Raw genomic sequence first — 17,180 nt, 5'->3', positions numbered from 1 at the left:
TGCGTTCTGCAAGTGAACGTCGCTTGATTGTGCCATCCCAAAGAAGCACAAAGTAACTTTTACAGACTTTTAAATTAATTGTTCCCTCCTGGTGGAATGACCTCCCCAACCCAATCTGAGTCCTTAGCCATCTTCAAGAATCGGCTAAAACACGTCTCTTCCATCTGTATTTGACCCTCTAACTCTAGCACTCTCTAGTCTAATTTAATTATATAAACACTTGTCCCTTTTAGACTTCCACTCTATTAATTTACTGCTTGTTTTCTTGAAAAAAATTAAATCTCTAATATTTTTGTATTCTATTTTCTTTTCATTTATTATACAATTAACAAAAGCAAAAAAGACCTCTAACACTAGCTTGCTCTATTCTTTTTCTATTCTCTCTGTTTTCTTTTTATTTACTATATTATTTAAAAACCCTTTCTACGTGTAGCCTACTGTTAAGCTAACTGAGACTTGTTTCTAGCGCTTATGCTAAATGACTAAATGTGATGTTCGTGTCCAGGTGATAGATATCTTTCTAAGAAATAATTTGAGTTAATCATAGTAAGTAAAGTTTAATTAATTTATATTGTGATGTACTTTAGTGCGCATACTCACAGTATCGAGCCTCTACCTTCATTCATACTAAAGATTCGACGGGTGAAGGTTGGTTGAAGTGCGCAGCAAACATAACACAGCACGAGAACTTTACACCTTCACTGAGGATTTAAAGTGATTATTTAAAGTTCCTGCGAATCTGAGATGTTCGAGAAGGTGAAGAAGGGCGCGTATGATCTGGAGGAGTTCAGGAGAAGATCTGCACCGAATGGAGAGAAGAAATTCAGACGGGGATCGGTTCCCGGTGAGACATCTTTACCGTTTTACACAGCGTCACATGCTTCAGCTTGTTGTGGGATTGCCATTTCCGTCAGTATGGAAACATCACGAGTGTTTGTACAGTCCACGAAAACGACTCAGAAATCTTCGTGATTAAATGTCAGTTTCCTGTTTTTGTTTTTTCTTTAATCTCGCATCAGCGAATCTGTTTATCTGCCATTTTTACAAACGCATTTATTTTTTTAGTTAATTATTTATTATTATATATATTGTGTTATACTAAATGAGGAAAATGTTATAGCTATTATTTTGTAGATTATTTTGTTTAAACATATTTTCAGTTTTATGTAAGCAATGCAGGGATATAGTTAACAAAAAAATAAATAAAAACAAATTATAAACAAAACACGTTTTTACCTGAAGTAGGCCTATACATTAAATATAGCCTATATAATATAAATAATCGTATTTTATATCAGTTAGTTGACAAGGAAACGTTTATCGTTTTTATTTAGTTTAACTTGTAAAATATTTAAAACTGAAGGAAAAAATGTATATACATATATTTTTAAAATTATAATAAAAATGCCTCATTTGTAAGTCGCTTTGGCGAAATGTAGGCCTATATTACTAGTTTATTTGGTTTCTGCAATAACTTTTGATTTAATATCAGTTTAACTTTCTGCCAGCAGAGGACAGTATAAACACTAATACATACACACTGTATATTGGACTTAACCTCAATCAAAACAACAGCTCATGTAGTCCAGAGAATTGTTTTATTATTTGACACATTATCTCAGAAAACAACACGTGGTTTCAAAAGATAATTAAAAGGGTAGTTCATATACAGAAGAATCTCAAATGACACATCAATATGAGGAACTAACTCAGTCGCTCGAATCTTCACTAATGATATTTGATCGAATGAGGAGCAAAAACAGGTGTGTGGGGAACTACAGTGTTTATTTCCCAGATGAAAACAAGTTAGTGAACTTAACCAAACTAACTGATGAGGCCTGACAGAGTCTCAATGTCAGCAGTTTCTTGCACAATAAATGTCACACACATGCGCTCGTGCAGAAAAAAGGGAAATGCAGTGAACAGATAGAGAAGGGCATGCAGTGATCGGAGGATTCATGTTCACTGTCAACATACATGATTTAGGAGAGCAGTGTGTGACCGGAGAACAGGTCAGTGTGTGTGCTGTTGTTTATTTGTTTTTCATCTGTTCATATGTCATGTTTATGTTTTGCAGTTTATGAATTTCATCTGTGAAGCACACACAGACACACACATGCACATATAATATATATTTATATTTATTATATATATATATTTATTATTTGCAGATGAAATTCATAAACCGAAATGTATATAATAATTTTAATTTATGTTTATTTATTTATTTGTTTATTTATATATACACGTGTGTGTGTGTTTATTATTTTCTATTTAATTAATTTATGTAAAATACAATTAACATTTTAATTTGTATTTTTAAATAGGGTTATTTTTTATATTTACAGAATTTTTTATATCTCTATTGTATTTATTTATATTATTATTTACTTAAATAGTATTAAATATTTTTATTTATATGTATATAGGGTTAGGGTTATGTTTTTTTTTTTTTTTTTGGAGAATTTTTATATATACATTTTTTGTTTGTTTGTTTACTTATTCTTTTAAAATATGACATTTGGTGTGTCATTTTAAAAATGAATTTCCTGGTTTCTCTCGTCTCCAAATTATATGATGGCTGAAAAAGTGAATCTCTGTCAAGTGATTTTTGTGCAAACGGAAAGGGTTTGTGAAGTTTCTCATGACACTGAGAGCTTGTGGATGCAGCACTTCTCCTTCTGAGGGTCTGTTGTTGAAAGCATGAGTGAGGGAGTCTTTGTCATAGACTCAGAGCCTGTGGAACTGAGAAAGCAGACTGAGGAAGCACAGGCCTCCACTAACTCACATTTCTTAAAAGATTGTCAACCGCAGTCCAACATGCTGCCTTTATTTCAGCATAATTCATCTTTTATTTATTAAGAGACAAAAAGGAATGCAACGGAAATGATAATACATCAAATAAACATATTTTTAAAGTTATAGGAGAAAATATGAGTTGTCATCAAAGTTTAGGCTATTGAAGTTTTTTAACTTTTCTATGATTATTTTCTCTAACATACACACACACACACAATAAAGCTCATTTAATGCACACTGCTCTTATAGTGGGGCATGTTGTCACACAGTATCTGGATTCAATGCAGTTATTGTTGACTAAACTCTTATAATAATCAACTTTAACTGACATTTTATGTGTATATATATATATATATATATATATATATATATATATATATAAACGAATGGAAATATAAAAATGAAAGGTAATAAAAAATTTGATCTTGGATTCTGCTGTTTATTGTGGTGTTGTAAAAAATATTTATAGTAAAAAAAATAAAAATAACAGGAATATGCTGAAACAAAAAATGAAATCAAAATATATTTGTACTCTTTGTAACAATAAATCAAAGATTTTTCTTACAAATATTTAAAAACAAATAAAAATATACAAAATTACAAAGCACAGAAGATAATTAAATTACAACTTTAAAATTAAAGTGAAATCTGAAGATATAAAAATAAAAGCAACTGTGCAATGCAAAATATGATCTTATAGCAGGTCACACTGAAAAAAATTAAGCTGAATAGGAATATTAAAAAAGAATAACCAACAATGACAAAAAGCACAGAACAAAATTTAATTAGAAGTCATATTTCATAAACTAGCTGTATTTTTTGTTTTTATGTTATATGTTAGCAGTGAAAAACAAAAATAATAATAATAATTTTTTGTGACCCATCTATGATTTGATTAACAAATATCATAACAAATATAAAATGATCGTGACAACCTGCCCCTACCCAAACTACACACAAATCTTCATTTGTGACTCTGGAGCTGGTCTTAAGTGTCAATAATTCAAAATTGAGCTTTATACATCATCTGAATAAATAAGCTTTCCATTGATGTATGGTTTATTAGGACCTGGACAATATTTGACAACTATTTGAGAATCTGGAATCTGAGGGTGCAAAAAAATACAAATACTGAGAAAATAACCTTTAAAGTTGTCCCAGTGAAGTCCTTAGCGATGCATATGGTTAATCAAAAAGTTTTATTATATTTATAGTAGGAAATTTCCTAAATCTCTTCATGGAACATGATCTTTACTTAATATCTTAATGATTTCTGGAATAAAATGAAAAATCTGTAATTTTGACCTTTACGGTGTATTTTTGGCTATTGCTTTAAATATCCTCGCGCTACTTCTGACTGCTTTTGTGCTCCAGGGTCACATTTAAAGAGTTTCAGAGCTATACCAGCATACCACCACAGAAACAGTGCAGCAGTGTGGTTTATAAATCTATAATCACACAATGCTGTTCAAGAGGATGTGTTCAAGCGCACAATAGAGGAAGCAGCCGTTTTCACTAAACACATCCTTCAGATGCTGCTTTCACTTCAGATTCTCAATCAAAGGAGTAAACGCTGATTTTTACAGTTTTAAAAGAAGATAGAAGTAAAAAAAAACATTATCCACACGTTTCCACACATCAAATGAGTCTGTGCTGGCTTAAAATGTGCCCAGAAACATCCCACATCACTCGGTCGGTTTAATGGTTTACCTGGCTTTGCAGAAGTGAAGTGTGTGTGTGTGTGTGGACAGGAGATGTTGGATGCGGTGGCCAGTGTGACCGTGTTACAGTGGAGAGTTTGCTGAATAACAGGAGCTCAGTGTTGAGAAGGTCAGCGGTCTACAGCGTCTCAATGCCTCCTCCACCAGGTACATCAGCATCAGCATCCCGTTAACTCTATACGCTCCACAAGACTCGTTTTAACAGCCTTCTGAAATATGAAGTAGTGCGGGTTGAGTGTAAAGCAGCTGGAGGAGCACAGGAAGTGATGTTTAGATCATGTAGGTTGTTTAACATGAGCCAGGCACTGTGGGCTTTACCCACAAACCTCCTGTAAAAAACTACTAGTATTAATGCATGTAGACTTACAGCAGCGCGTCATGCTTTACATTTAGAACTGTTTCCCCGCATTGATTCTTGTGTAAATAAAATCAATATGGTTAATTATTATTATTATTATTGAACCACAACAAAGATTTTTACTTTTAAGACTTAGAAATGAAAACTAAAAATGTTTTTAGACTTAGAAAATAAAAAAAAGGTCTGAAAGTTTATTAAACTTTATTATTATTTTTAATTTATTATTATTTATGTATTAGAGGTTTTATGTAGGTTTCTCATCATATTTCCTTTGATCTTAAATTTGAGAAAAAAATTATATATTTTTTATTATTTATATAAAATGGTTTAATTTTGGTATATTATTTAATTATTAAACCATTTTATTATTCAAATGCTTGATTATAAAATGATGTTTATTCAAATTAGTAAGTTATTTAAATTATAATTAAATATTATATTATGATATACAATTTATATTAAATATTAAAAATTATTCAAATTATTGAATTATTTCTTAACTTTGCCACATTCACACAATGGTAAACAATTAGATACACAATATCCTTTTGTAATAAAATGATAATAAAATGGGTGAACATTTATTAATATTTTATATTATAATATTTTATTTTATTAATAATATAAATGACTATTGTAAAATCTTATTTTTTGTTAATTTATTAAAATGATTGATTATTTATTTTACGATTATTGAACTTATTAATTTAAAATATTACATGTGGGTTTGATTACACTGACCTCTGCTGTTTGTTTTGGATAAAATACTTCCTAGTCACAGATGATCACAAAATATCTGTTCTGAAGCGTCTTTCATGTCTTTATTTTCCGCTATAGTTCTTCCCAAACCCAAATTCCAGTGTCCAGTGAAGATTTCAGCTAATGACCTCATGGATGAGGAGGAGACGGTGACAAACATAACCCGAGGACGAACGTCAGTGATCTCGAAATACCACAGAAACATTGACAGGAGGTGCGGAGGGTTTGATTTGTGTGTGCATCAGAAATGTCTATTTATTAGCATTAAAAAATCATCAAACTAAAAAAAAAAAAACAAGTTATTATAAAATTAATTTAAAAAAAATAATATATATTTTTTATTATTACATTGAAACTAATGAATATTTTGACAGGTATTTACACTCCAAAAAAAAAAAAAAAATGTTTAAGCAAACAACTTTACATTTATGAACTACTTGTGATGTAATGGTCCTAAACCAACTTCATAAGGTGCATCCTGGTCACTTTTTAATTTGTTATTTTATTAAATAACATTTTGTAATTAAATTATCATTCAATTCAGTTAAACAATGAATGAATAAATAAATGCATTAATGTTTATAAAATTTTATTTAAATTTTGTAATTTAATTTTAAAAAATCATTCAATTAAGTAAAACAATGAATGAATAAATAAATAAATATTTTGCAAAAAAAAAAAAAAAAAAATATATATATATATATATATATATATATATATATATATATATATAAATTTTACATTTTAATTTGTAAAAATAATATATTAAAACTAATATAAAACTAAATAACATATTAAAACAATATTTTCATTTTTTTGCACCCTCAAATTCTAGATTTTCAGATAGTTGTATCTCAGTCTAATATTGTCCGATCCTAATAAACCATACATCAGTTGCATGCTTATTTATTCAATCTCAATAAAAAAAAAGGACACTTATGACTGGTTCTGTGGTGCAAAAACCCAGAAATAATGTTCTCCAAAAATGGCACATGAAATGCATAAAGAACAAAAAAACAGAAAGTAATGCAATGTAGCATTTTCTTTGTGAAAATAGTTTCTGTCAGTCCTACACCAAATGTTTTGGTGTTTAAGATGATGAGATGATTGCTGAGTAGTATCTTATGTTCACACTTCATAAATAGGACAGTGAAGGGGAATTCACCCCCTCTTTTCTTTTTTTCGCCTCTGAGACTTTCACTTCCTGTTGAAGTGGCGTTCTAGACACACTGTTGTCACCTAATACTCTCTCCTCCAGCGTCACCAAAGCTTCATCAGACGGCTCTCCACCGGAGCGCCTCGTCTGCACCCAGTCGCCCTCCGGCTGGCACGTCTGGTCCGGCTGGTGGTCAGAAGAGGTCAAAGGTCACGCTGAGTTTGGAGAGCAAGAGACGGACGCTGAACATCTCCCGGCTCGCTCAGAAAGCAGCAGCAGCAGCAGTGAAAGAGCTCCACAGGACCACGAGGACGAGACGCAGGACAACGTCCTCAATGAAGAGACGCAGAACATGGAGAAAGATGAAGACAAACAAGTGAGACGTCACCACTATCACTTTAACTACAGCTTATACTTCATCTTAGGCATTTGAATGAAGGCCGAAGCCTAATTCATAAACATTGGCATGACTTCTGGTGCAATGGTAAGCGATTAGATCTGCAGTTTTCATCTGTATATGACAATATGAGTGAAAATAGAGTATAATATAAATAGCATTCGTCTTAATTATTGCAAAATGTGTTATTTAATAAAAAAAAGTTAATTTATGAATTACTATAATTATTGTTTTAAATGACTCAAAATGCACACATTATTTTAATATTTAAATATCTACTATTATTTTATTAAAGCGTGTTATCTGTTTATATATTTATTATTGTTGTTTTTAAATAATAATAATAAATTGTATTTCCATTATTGTATTTAGTTATACTTTGATGAAAAGATTACAATCAGGCAATAAAAATGGTGAAAATGTATTCTTTTTATTATTTAATGACACGATTCGCATTGCATTATTTATTGTAACGATATTTTACTTGCGCATTATTTAATTGATTACTTTTAAGATGATTTAAATGATTACGTAAAAACAATAATTATAATCATTAAAAATGTCAAATTATTCAAAATAATTCTTCGTAAAGGCTTTAGATAAAACAGTCTGCTAAATAAATGAATGTTAATGTAATGTGAACTCTGCAGTCCCTTGAAAAAGGGATGCAAGTCGTATCTAGAGACCAAAATATGACCGAGATTTGGGATGTGGACTCTTTTGACTAAAAACAGTATCTTGGGAAGCACAAAACAGCATCCTGACGGTCAGTTACATCTTCCTAAAATCATGCCATCAACTCATTTTCTTTGTTAAATACTAGCAAAAATGTTCAGTATATTGCATGACTTAGTGTGACTGCTATCAGATGATTTTATCGACCACATGGCCCTGTTTTTTTCCACTCAGCGTACAGTAGTTTTACACTGAATGTTAGTGGCTTTCCAGCAGCATTCATGACCTAAGTTACATTACCGCAGAGACGTGTCATGCTTTCAGATTGAATAAGTGAGAGGAAATAACAGGCTGTTTTCATCAGGAGCAGATCACAGAGCTCAAGCTGTATAAGATCGCCAGTGAGCTGCTGCAGACGGAGAGAGCGTACGTGACCCGGCTGCACTTACTGGACCAGGTCAGGGCACACACTTTACATCCTTCAAAATAAAGCTGCTTTATTTGGCTTCGATGCTTCCTTTAAGAATCTTTAACATCCCTGGAACCTATGACAAATGATTTCAAAGGATTGGATGATTTACATTATTGATAAATTACTCACAAATACTGTGGTTAAATAATTAATAATAATAAAAAAAATGGCCGTTTATGGTTCCATGAAGAACTTGAAACTTTTAAACATTCCATGGAATTTTATTTTCATATTTTAATAATTAAATGGCTCATAGGATCAATTTTACAATTATTAAAAAATATATATTATTATTATTATTATTATTATTATTATTATTATTATTAGCTAAATTATTTATTTATACATAAAAAAAGTATCAACTTTGGTTCCATGAAAATCCTTTAACATCCATTGAACCTTTTCAAAGGAATAAAATGTATTTATTATACATTTTTAAGTTTAATTACTAAATGTAAAATTAGTATTTAATTATTTTTAAAATAATTAATAAATGTTTAATTGTTTAAGCTAATCATTTTTAATTGATTGTGATCATGTTTAAAAAAATACATTAAATTATTAAATTGTCTCCATTAACAATATTTAACATCACTGAAACCTTTTTTTAATTTTTTATTAAATGATAACAAATCATTACATTAAATTAATTATAAATTTTAAAATTAATAATTTAAATGGTTAATTTGATCATAAATGGCTCCATGATGAACATTTAACATCAATGAATCCTTTATAAAATTATTAAATTGCTAAATTGTTAATTTAAAAAATATTTACTTATTTAAATTATTAATTTTAAAATGATTAAATTGCTTGAAATATTAAATGTCAAAAAATGTTTTTTAATAGATTATACTTTTTTTAATTAAATGAAAAATGGAACGCATGTATTGCATACAAGTTATTTATAATGGAAAAAAACTTTTTTAGATTAATAATGTTCTTCATACTAATATAAAATGGTTCTTTTAAGAAATTATTGCTGAAAGGTTCTTTGGAGAACCGAAGATGTTCTTCTATAGCATTGCAACAAGAAGCCATTTAGAAAGCCTTTATTTTTAAGAGTGTGCATGTGAAGTGAGTTCTGTGTTTCTGCAGGTGTTCTGTGCTAAACTCACCGAGGAGGCTGGGAAGGGGACGTTTCCTGTGGAGGTGGTGAAGGGCATCTTCTCCAATGTGGGATCCATCTACACCTTCCACAGCCAGTTCCTCCTGCCGGATCTGGAGACACGCATGAACCAGTGGTGAGCGCCGGCCGATTCGTCCTCACGCTTCTCCTCATCCTCCGCTCTCACACTCACCCGCTCACGTCTGCGTCCTCCCGCAGGGACTCCACGCCCCGCATCGGGGACATCTTAGCACAGCTCGCACCCTTTCTCCGGATGTACGCCGAGTACGTGAAGAACTTCGACAACGCCATGGACCTGCTCAAACAGTGGACGGAGCGATCGGCGCAGTTTAGCTCCATCATTCAGGACATACAGGTGTGTGTGTGTGTGTGTGTGTGTGTGTGTGTGTGTGGGTGCATGCTTTTACTTGATGATAACCCAATTAATAAACTTTTAACAGCAAAGTACTCATCACTTCATTAACTCTTATTCTACCGCCTTTAAAATCATTTTGGTCTGGTTTTCCAGTTATATAGCTACGTAATATATCAAATAATTGGTTTTCAGATTTTTCCAGTGCAATATTTATATATCAAAATAATATTAGATAGTTTGGTGATTTCTTTTTTCCAGTTTATTATCTAAAAATATATTCGAATATCAAAATAATTTGGTGTGAATTTTTTTTTTTTAATAGCTGCAAATACATACAAATAATATAAAATAATTTGATCTGTCTAGTTAAATGGCTTATATATATATATATATATATATATATATAATTAGCCATTTAACTAGACAGACAGATAAAATTATTTTAATCTAAATATTTAAATCTTATTTAAATCTTAATCTAAAATTATTCACATAAAATAAATATGTATGATTTTCAATTAAATAGCTATAAATGTATATTTAAAAAATATTTAAAATAATTTTTTGGTTTTGTTGAATAGCAGTAAATATCTAAAATAAAAATAAAATAAAATAAAATAAAATAAAATAAAATAAAATTAAATTAAATTAAATTAAATTAAATTAAATTAAATTAAATTAAATTAAATTAAATTAAATACTCCTCACTACCTAAATTCTTTATTATATTTTTTTAACCAAAATATTTTTATCCGTTTTTCCAATAACTCTAAATGTAGAAAAATTATATAAAATAATTTGCCTGGACTTTCCAGTTAAATAGCTGAAAATATATTTAAAAAATATTTATATTAAACTGGTCATCACTATCTATCTATCTATCTATCTATCTATCTATCTATCTATATATATATATATATATATATATATATATATATATATATATATATATATATATATATATATATATTATATAATATTTATTTATTTATTTATTTATTTATTTATTTATTTATTTATTTATTTATTTATTATTATATATGATTATTTTTTTTTAAGCTTAATTAAAAAATACATTTTTCCCCCAGTAATTTTCTGCATGAGAATGACCTTCTAACACTAGATTGAATGTTCCAGTGTCGAGAGACCACTGATTGTGTAGTAGTTGGAGACGATGGTAACGACGAGCTGTTGATTATTTTGTGTAGAGTCAGGAGGTGTGTGGGAACCTGACTCTGCAGCATCACATGCTGGAGCCGGTGCAGAGGGTTCCTCGCTACGAGATGCTGCTCAAAGACTATCTGAAGAGACTCCCGGAGGACGACCCCGACTGCAGCCAGGCCAAGAGTGAGAGATACACACATCTGCTTACAAGGACATTTTACTTTTCATGTTCTGAGCACAGTAAACTTATTTTGCACGCTTCTGTGAGCAACTGAACGTGAGGGTTTGAGATCAAATGAAAGTATTGTTTAGTTCCCAACTGCTTTCAGTTCCATAACTGGATGAGTCAGCTGAGATATCACTTCTCCTTCTCCTTTCCAGAGTCTCTGAACATCATCTCAATGGCTGCCACACACTCCAACACGGCCATCCGCAAGATGGTGAGAGACACTTTCACAAGCAAGATGCGCTGAATCCATTTGAACATTTATATCTTTAAATATCTTTTGTATAGTATTTCAACTTGAAAATGCATTGCATTGAAATAACCAACCAACAATCGGTCCCTACAAGTCATTAGTGTTTCGCTCTCTATAAATTCTTCACTGGTTTTATATGCATGTGTTTCAGGAGAACCTGAAGAAGCTCATGGAGATCTATGAGATGCTGGGAGGTGAGGAGGACATCGTTCACCCATCCAATGAGCTCATTAAAGAAGGACAAATCCTAAAGCTGGCCGCCAGAAACACCTCGTCCATGGAGAGATACCTTTTCCTGGTTAGATGCTTCTCGCGCAGTATTTTTGCCTTGTTTTCCATCTAAACATCCTTCAATCAAAATGCATTGACAAAAAAAAGCATTCTAGATTTTCCAGAAAACAAGATACCCGTATTTTCCGGACTATAAGTCGCACTTTTTTTAATAGTTTGGCTGGTCCTGCGACTTATAGTCAGGTGCGACTTATTTGTCAAAATTAATTTGACATGAACCAAGAGAAATTAACTAAGAGACATTAAAACGTTACCGTGTACAGCCGCCAGAGGGCGCTCTATGCTGCTCAGTTCTCCTGTAGTCTACACTGAAAACATAGAGCGCCCTCTGGTGGCTGTAGACGGTAACGTTTTTTCTTGGTTCTAAATGAATGCGACTTATATATGTATTTTTTCCTCATCATGAGATATTTTTGGACTGATGCGACTTATACTCAGGTGCGACTTATAGTCCGAAAAATACGGTATGTCATTTTGCTTTTCAAGTAGTAAGTAGAATTTAATGTTTGGCTGAAAAGCATGACATAAACGATTGGGTTGAAACCACGCCGTCCTTCTCTTTTCAGTTTAACAACATGTTGCTGTACTGCGTGCCCAAGTTCAGTCTGGTGGGCCAGCGGTACACTGTACGCACGCGGATCTGCGTTGAGGGCATGAAGGTGCTTGAGACCTCTAATGAAGACTATCCGCACACTTTCCAGGTGTCGGGTAAAGAGCGAACGCTGGAGCTGCAGGCCAGGTGAGGACAGACCCATACAGATATAGAGAACAGCAGAGAACGTGTCTGTTTTAGCACATTATGACTCTAGCTTTCTGTGATTCACAGCTCCGAGCAAGACAAAGTGGACTGGATCAAGGTATCAGTGTTGTTGTGTTGTTCAAAGCTGCTTTAAATCTGAATTATATCAATGTTAGAATCAGGACTGGTTTCCACCACAAAATAAAAAATGAATAAAACACATATATTGTATGTGTATATAAATATAGATAGTAATAGACTGTTGGGGCAATTAGGTTCTCCTTTTCTTGCAGTTCTGATAAAAAATGTTAAGTTGTGAGATTAAAAATTCGCAAATAGTAATATTTTATTATTATTTGGCAGAAATTTGTGACTGTGATTTTTTTTTTTTTTTTTTTTCTCAGAATTTCATATTTCTGTCTCATAATTATGTTTTGGTTTTATTTTTTATTTTTTAAATAGCTGCAAATACATACAAATAATATGAAATAATTTGATATGTCTAGTTAAATGGCTAATATATATATATATATATATATATGTATATAAAATAATTAACATAAAATAAATTTGTATGATTTTCAATTAAATAGCTATAAGCGTATATTTAAAAATATTTTAAATAATTTTTTGGTTTTGTTGAATAGCAGTAAATATAAAATATATATATATATATATATATATATATATATATATATATATATATATATATATATATATATATATATATATATATATATATATATATATTATATTATGTATATATATATATATATATACATAATATAATAAATATAATATATATATATATATATATATATATATATATATATATATATATATATATATATATATATTATATTTATATATATATATATATATAATAAATATATATATATATATATATATATATATATACATAATATAATATATATATAATATAATTTTTTTTTTTTTTTTTTTTTTTTTTACAAAATATTCAGGTAAATTTGCAACAATTAAATTGGAAACAACGCCGTTCTCTTTTCAGTTTAACAACATGTTGCTGTACTGCGTGCCCAAGTTCAGTTTGGTGGATTTTGTTTATCATATTTCTGTCTCATAATTACGTTTTGGTTTTATTTTTTTGTTGGCAGAAATAAACCCGTGACACTTAATTGCAATATATAAACTCGCAATTGTGAGAAAAAAGTTTTTATATTCAATTTTTATCTTGTCTGTTCAGACTTTTATTCTTAGAATTGCAAGGAAAATATAAACTAAATGACATAAAATGAATAAAGATCACTAAATAAAGATATTGCTAAACTTAATAAAAAATAACAACTATATAAACTAATTTAATGGTTTTTTTAGTTGCTAGTTTATGATATTCAGAATTGCGATTAAAACGTCTTTCTCACAATTGCAGGTTTATATCCTGTAATCAAGAGTTGCAAGGAAAAAAAAATCTGAATTGTGAGATTAAAAAGTTGCAATTACTATCTGATTATCTTTTTTTCCATTGGAAAGTTTCAATGTAGACTGTTTGTTTTCTAGGCGTTCAAGGAGACCATTGAAATCTTTCAGCAGAAGAACGAAACATTCAAATCAGCCTCTAAAGAAGTAACGGATGAGGTTTCTGTAAGTAGAAAGAGCAGACCGGTCATGCATAAAGAAGACTGTGGTAGGGGTCAAGGGGGAAATCTTCATTAAAGACACTTCCCTTATCTGTGCTCATGTGATTTTCAGAAAGAGGAGCTGGGGAAGAGAGCCCCGCGCTGGATTCGGGACAATGAGGTGACCATGTGCATGAAGTGCAAGGAGCCCTTCAACCCTCTGACCCGCAGGAGACACCACTGCAGGGCATGTGGATACGTGAGTTTGCATGTCTACGTTTATCTGGAAATCTGAACGAGCACTTCCTGTTGAACTCCAAACTCAAAGATGCTTCAGAGATGATGATTGTAATGTTTTGAAATGTGTCTCAGGTGGTGTGTTATAAATGTTCGGACTACAAGGCATCGCTGCGGTACGACGGCAACAAATTAAACAAAGTGTGTAAGGACTGTTACTTCATTCTGACCGGACGAGTGGATGCTGAGGAACCAGTCAGCGGGAAGAAAAGAGGAATTCTTGAGGTTTTGGGGTTTTTTTCTGTCCGCATGAACCATTTTTGAAATAATCTTGATTTCAGAGGTGTAATGTGCACCTGAAAATGTAGAGATACCTTACAGTGAACATCTGATGTGTAATTGTGACACTCATTGTCATTGTAGTGGATTAAAGAGTAAAGTGCTTATTCAAAAATGTAGTGAAGAAGAGTAATATCTTTGATGCTTTCTTTGGAATATTACAGAGTATCCAAGAAGATACACAAGCACTGTAATTAATTACATTTAATCAAATACTTCACACCTCTGCTTGATTTTTTTCGCTTTCGTTTTCTCTTGACCTTTACCAGATTGAAGCAGCTCAGGTCTCAGGAAACAGTTTCCTTTGTGGCTTCCTGCAGTACAGTACGGACCGAACTAAACCGTGTCAGAGGGTCTGGTGTGTGATCCCGCAGCACGACGCACTTGTTCTTTACCTGTACGGCGCTCCACAGGTGGGAGATGAAGTGTAGTCCAGCTCACATTGATTACCCTTCAATTATGCGATATAGACAAAATGGAAATGACTAAAAAGTAATAAATATATTTGTGTAGTTTGCGTCACATTATGTTAGCTTGACAAAGCAATGCCCTAGCAAACCTCAGATCACCTTTGTAACCACTTAGCTACACCCGTCACAAATTATAAATACAGAATGTGCATTTGTTGAGACGAATGTCTGAGGATTTCAAAATAAGTCAAGAGGAGATTGTTCTTCCTTTGCTGTAAACAAAGCTTGGTTCTCACGAGACTAGCATATTCGTATCGTAGCTTACGCTAAGGCCACGTATCCACCAAAGTGTTTTTTTCGCCAGCTGAAAACAATCAGCTTTGAGCATTTGAGTGTTTTTTTTTTAAACCTTTATCATCCACTGGAACACTACTCTCTTGTGAACATGAATACGACAGTTAGCCTTTATTAACCCATCAGAGCCGTGTGGAGTAATTTTTATGATGGATGGATGTACTTTTTTAAGCTTTAATATCTCGACCCCCATTCACTGCCATTATAAAGCTTGGAAGAGCCAGGGCATTTTTAATATAACTCAAATTTTATTTGTCTGAAAAAAGAAACTCATATACACCTAGTATGTCTCGAGAGTATATCACAGGGTCATTTTCAGCCTTGAATAAGACCGGTTTCTCTGCGATTTTGTTCTTAGGATGTCAAAGCCCAGTGTACCATCCCGCTCCTGGGTTACCAGGTTGAGGATGTCCAACGGTCTGTGGATCATCCAGCCACCAGCTTCCGTCTGTGCCAGTCAAAATCTGTCCACTGCTTCACTGCCGACACAGAGGAAGTGAAACTGCGCTGGCTAAAAGTGATACGCAAGGCCGTGATCGGGGAGATTCCAGAATGCCAAACACCAGTCGATGATGACCTTGTCAATGGCTGCCATGAAGACGTGCCTGATGGTACCTGAAAAGACTAGGCAGTTTAGTTTTCCATCTTACACGTGTAACTCCGCAGAATAGAATGTGTTGATTAGATTGTTAAACCTTATGAAACAGATTGGATTTGTTTGGGAGTGTATAAATAGATTTTTCATTGCATACATATGCAGTCAGTTGATTAATATCAGATATTTTAATTGAATGTATTATAATGTCAACCTCAATCAGACTGGTAAAAACATTCAATGTGTGATTTATGTAAATCATTATATTGTCTTAGTTTACAAAAGTTTGTTTGCAGACCAATCTCAGCAAAGTCTGATTTATGCGTTGTGATTTATTAGCCTTTCTCTTCGTGACATCATGTTTTATGTATATTTTCAATTTGTAATGTTAATATGCTTTTTGTCATTGCAACTGTCCGTAAGATTTATGCACTTTATTGCTTTTTGTAAAGTAGGACATTGACATTAAAATTAATTAATAAAGATTAAGCTCTATCGCCTTAATCCTTAGACCTCTCTGTTGCTACCGTCTGAATCAGTGGAGACCGATTTCAACAGCCAAGCAACCAAATCCTATAAACCAATTTAAATACCAAAGCAAACACCCTAGCAGCCACTCAGAAAACCTTGTGCCTCTTTGGGATGGCACCACGAAGCATTATTCACTTGCAGAAAACAAGCTTCTGGAGAGCACATATGTCTGAACTAGCGAGTTTAGGTATATTGGTGATGTGCAGTGGTTGTCTTGTTGACAAGCATCATCAGTACCTTGAATTTGATGTGAGCGGCTATTGGCAGTCACTGCAAGCTGATGAAGAGAGGTGTGATGTGGTCGTTGAAGACCACTCTGGCTGCTGCATTCTGGATCAGTTGCAGAGGCTTGATAGTACATGCAGAAAGGCCTTGCCAAGAGAGCATTACAGTAATCCAGTCTGGAGAGAACAAGAGCTTGGAAAAGGAGTTGTGCAGTCTGCTCTGCTAGGAAGTGTTTAATCTTCCTAATGTTGTGTTAGGGAAAACCTATGCAATGCAAACAACTACTGTTGGATCATCTGGTTGGAATAAGAAGAAGAGTTGAGTGTCATCACCATAGCAGTGATAAGAAAAGCCATGCTTCTGAATAACAGATCCTAAAGAAGATATGTAGATG

The 17,180-nt window shown here is 32.2% G+C and overlaps 1 protein-coding gene across 3 annotated transcripts; it reads left to right on the top strand.

Annotated features, from left to right (window-relative positions):
* Window positions 1-624: 624 nt before the first annotated feature.
* LOC127956870 (FYVE, RhoGEF and PH domain-containing protein 4) lies at window positions 625-16,534 on the top strand. Of its 3 annotated transcripts, none has more exons than XM_052555120.1 (17): window positions 625-844; window positions 4,551-4,667; window positions 5,716-5,851; window positions 6,896-7,169; window positions 8,230-8,322; window positions 9,439-9,584; window positions 9,668-9,824; window positions 11,033-11,171; window positions 11,370-11,428; window positions 11,619-11,765; window positions 12,325-12,497; window positions 12,585-12,615; window positions 14,037-14,120; window positions 14,229-14,354; window positions 14,468-14,617; window positions 14,941-15,084; window positions 15,794-16,534. In XM_052555120.1, exons 1-17 carry the CDS (start codon window positions 745-747, stop codon window positions 16,052-16,054), a joined length of 2,337 nt encoding a protein of 778 aa, XP_052411080.1. In that variant the 5' UTR covers window positions 625-744; the 3' UTR covers window positions 16,055-16,534. The 3 variants fall into 3 exon arrangements, with proteins under 3 accessions (XP_052411080.1, XP_052411082.1, XP_052411081.1); XM_052555122.1 differs by lacking the exon at window positions 625-844 and adding an exon at window positions 1,822-2,012 and having other exon boundaries at window positions 4,554-4,667; XM_052555121.1 differs by lacking the exon at window positions 625-844 and adding an exon at window positions 1,822-2,012.
* The last annotated feature ends 646 nt before the right edge of the window (window positions 16,535-17,180 follow it).

The sequence above is a fragment of the Carassius gibelio genome, chromosome B4, assembly GCF_023724105.1.
Source record: "Carassius gibelio isolate Cgi1373 ecotype wild population from Czech Republic chromosome B4, carGib1.2-hapl.c, whole genome shotgun sequence".
In the NCBI taxonomy this organism is placed as follows: domain Eukaryota; kingdom Metazoa; phylum Chordata; class Actinopteri; order Cypriniformes; family Cyprinidae; genus Carassius; species Carassius gibelio.
This window is presented reverse-complemented; position numbering and strand designations above follow the sequence as displayed.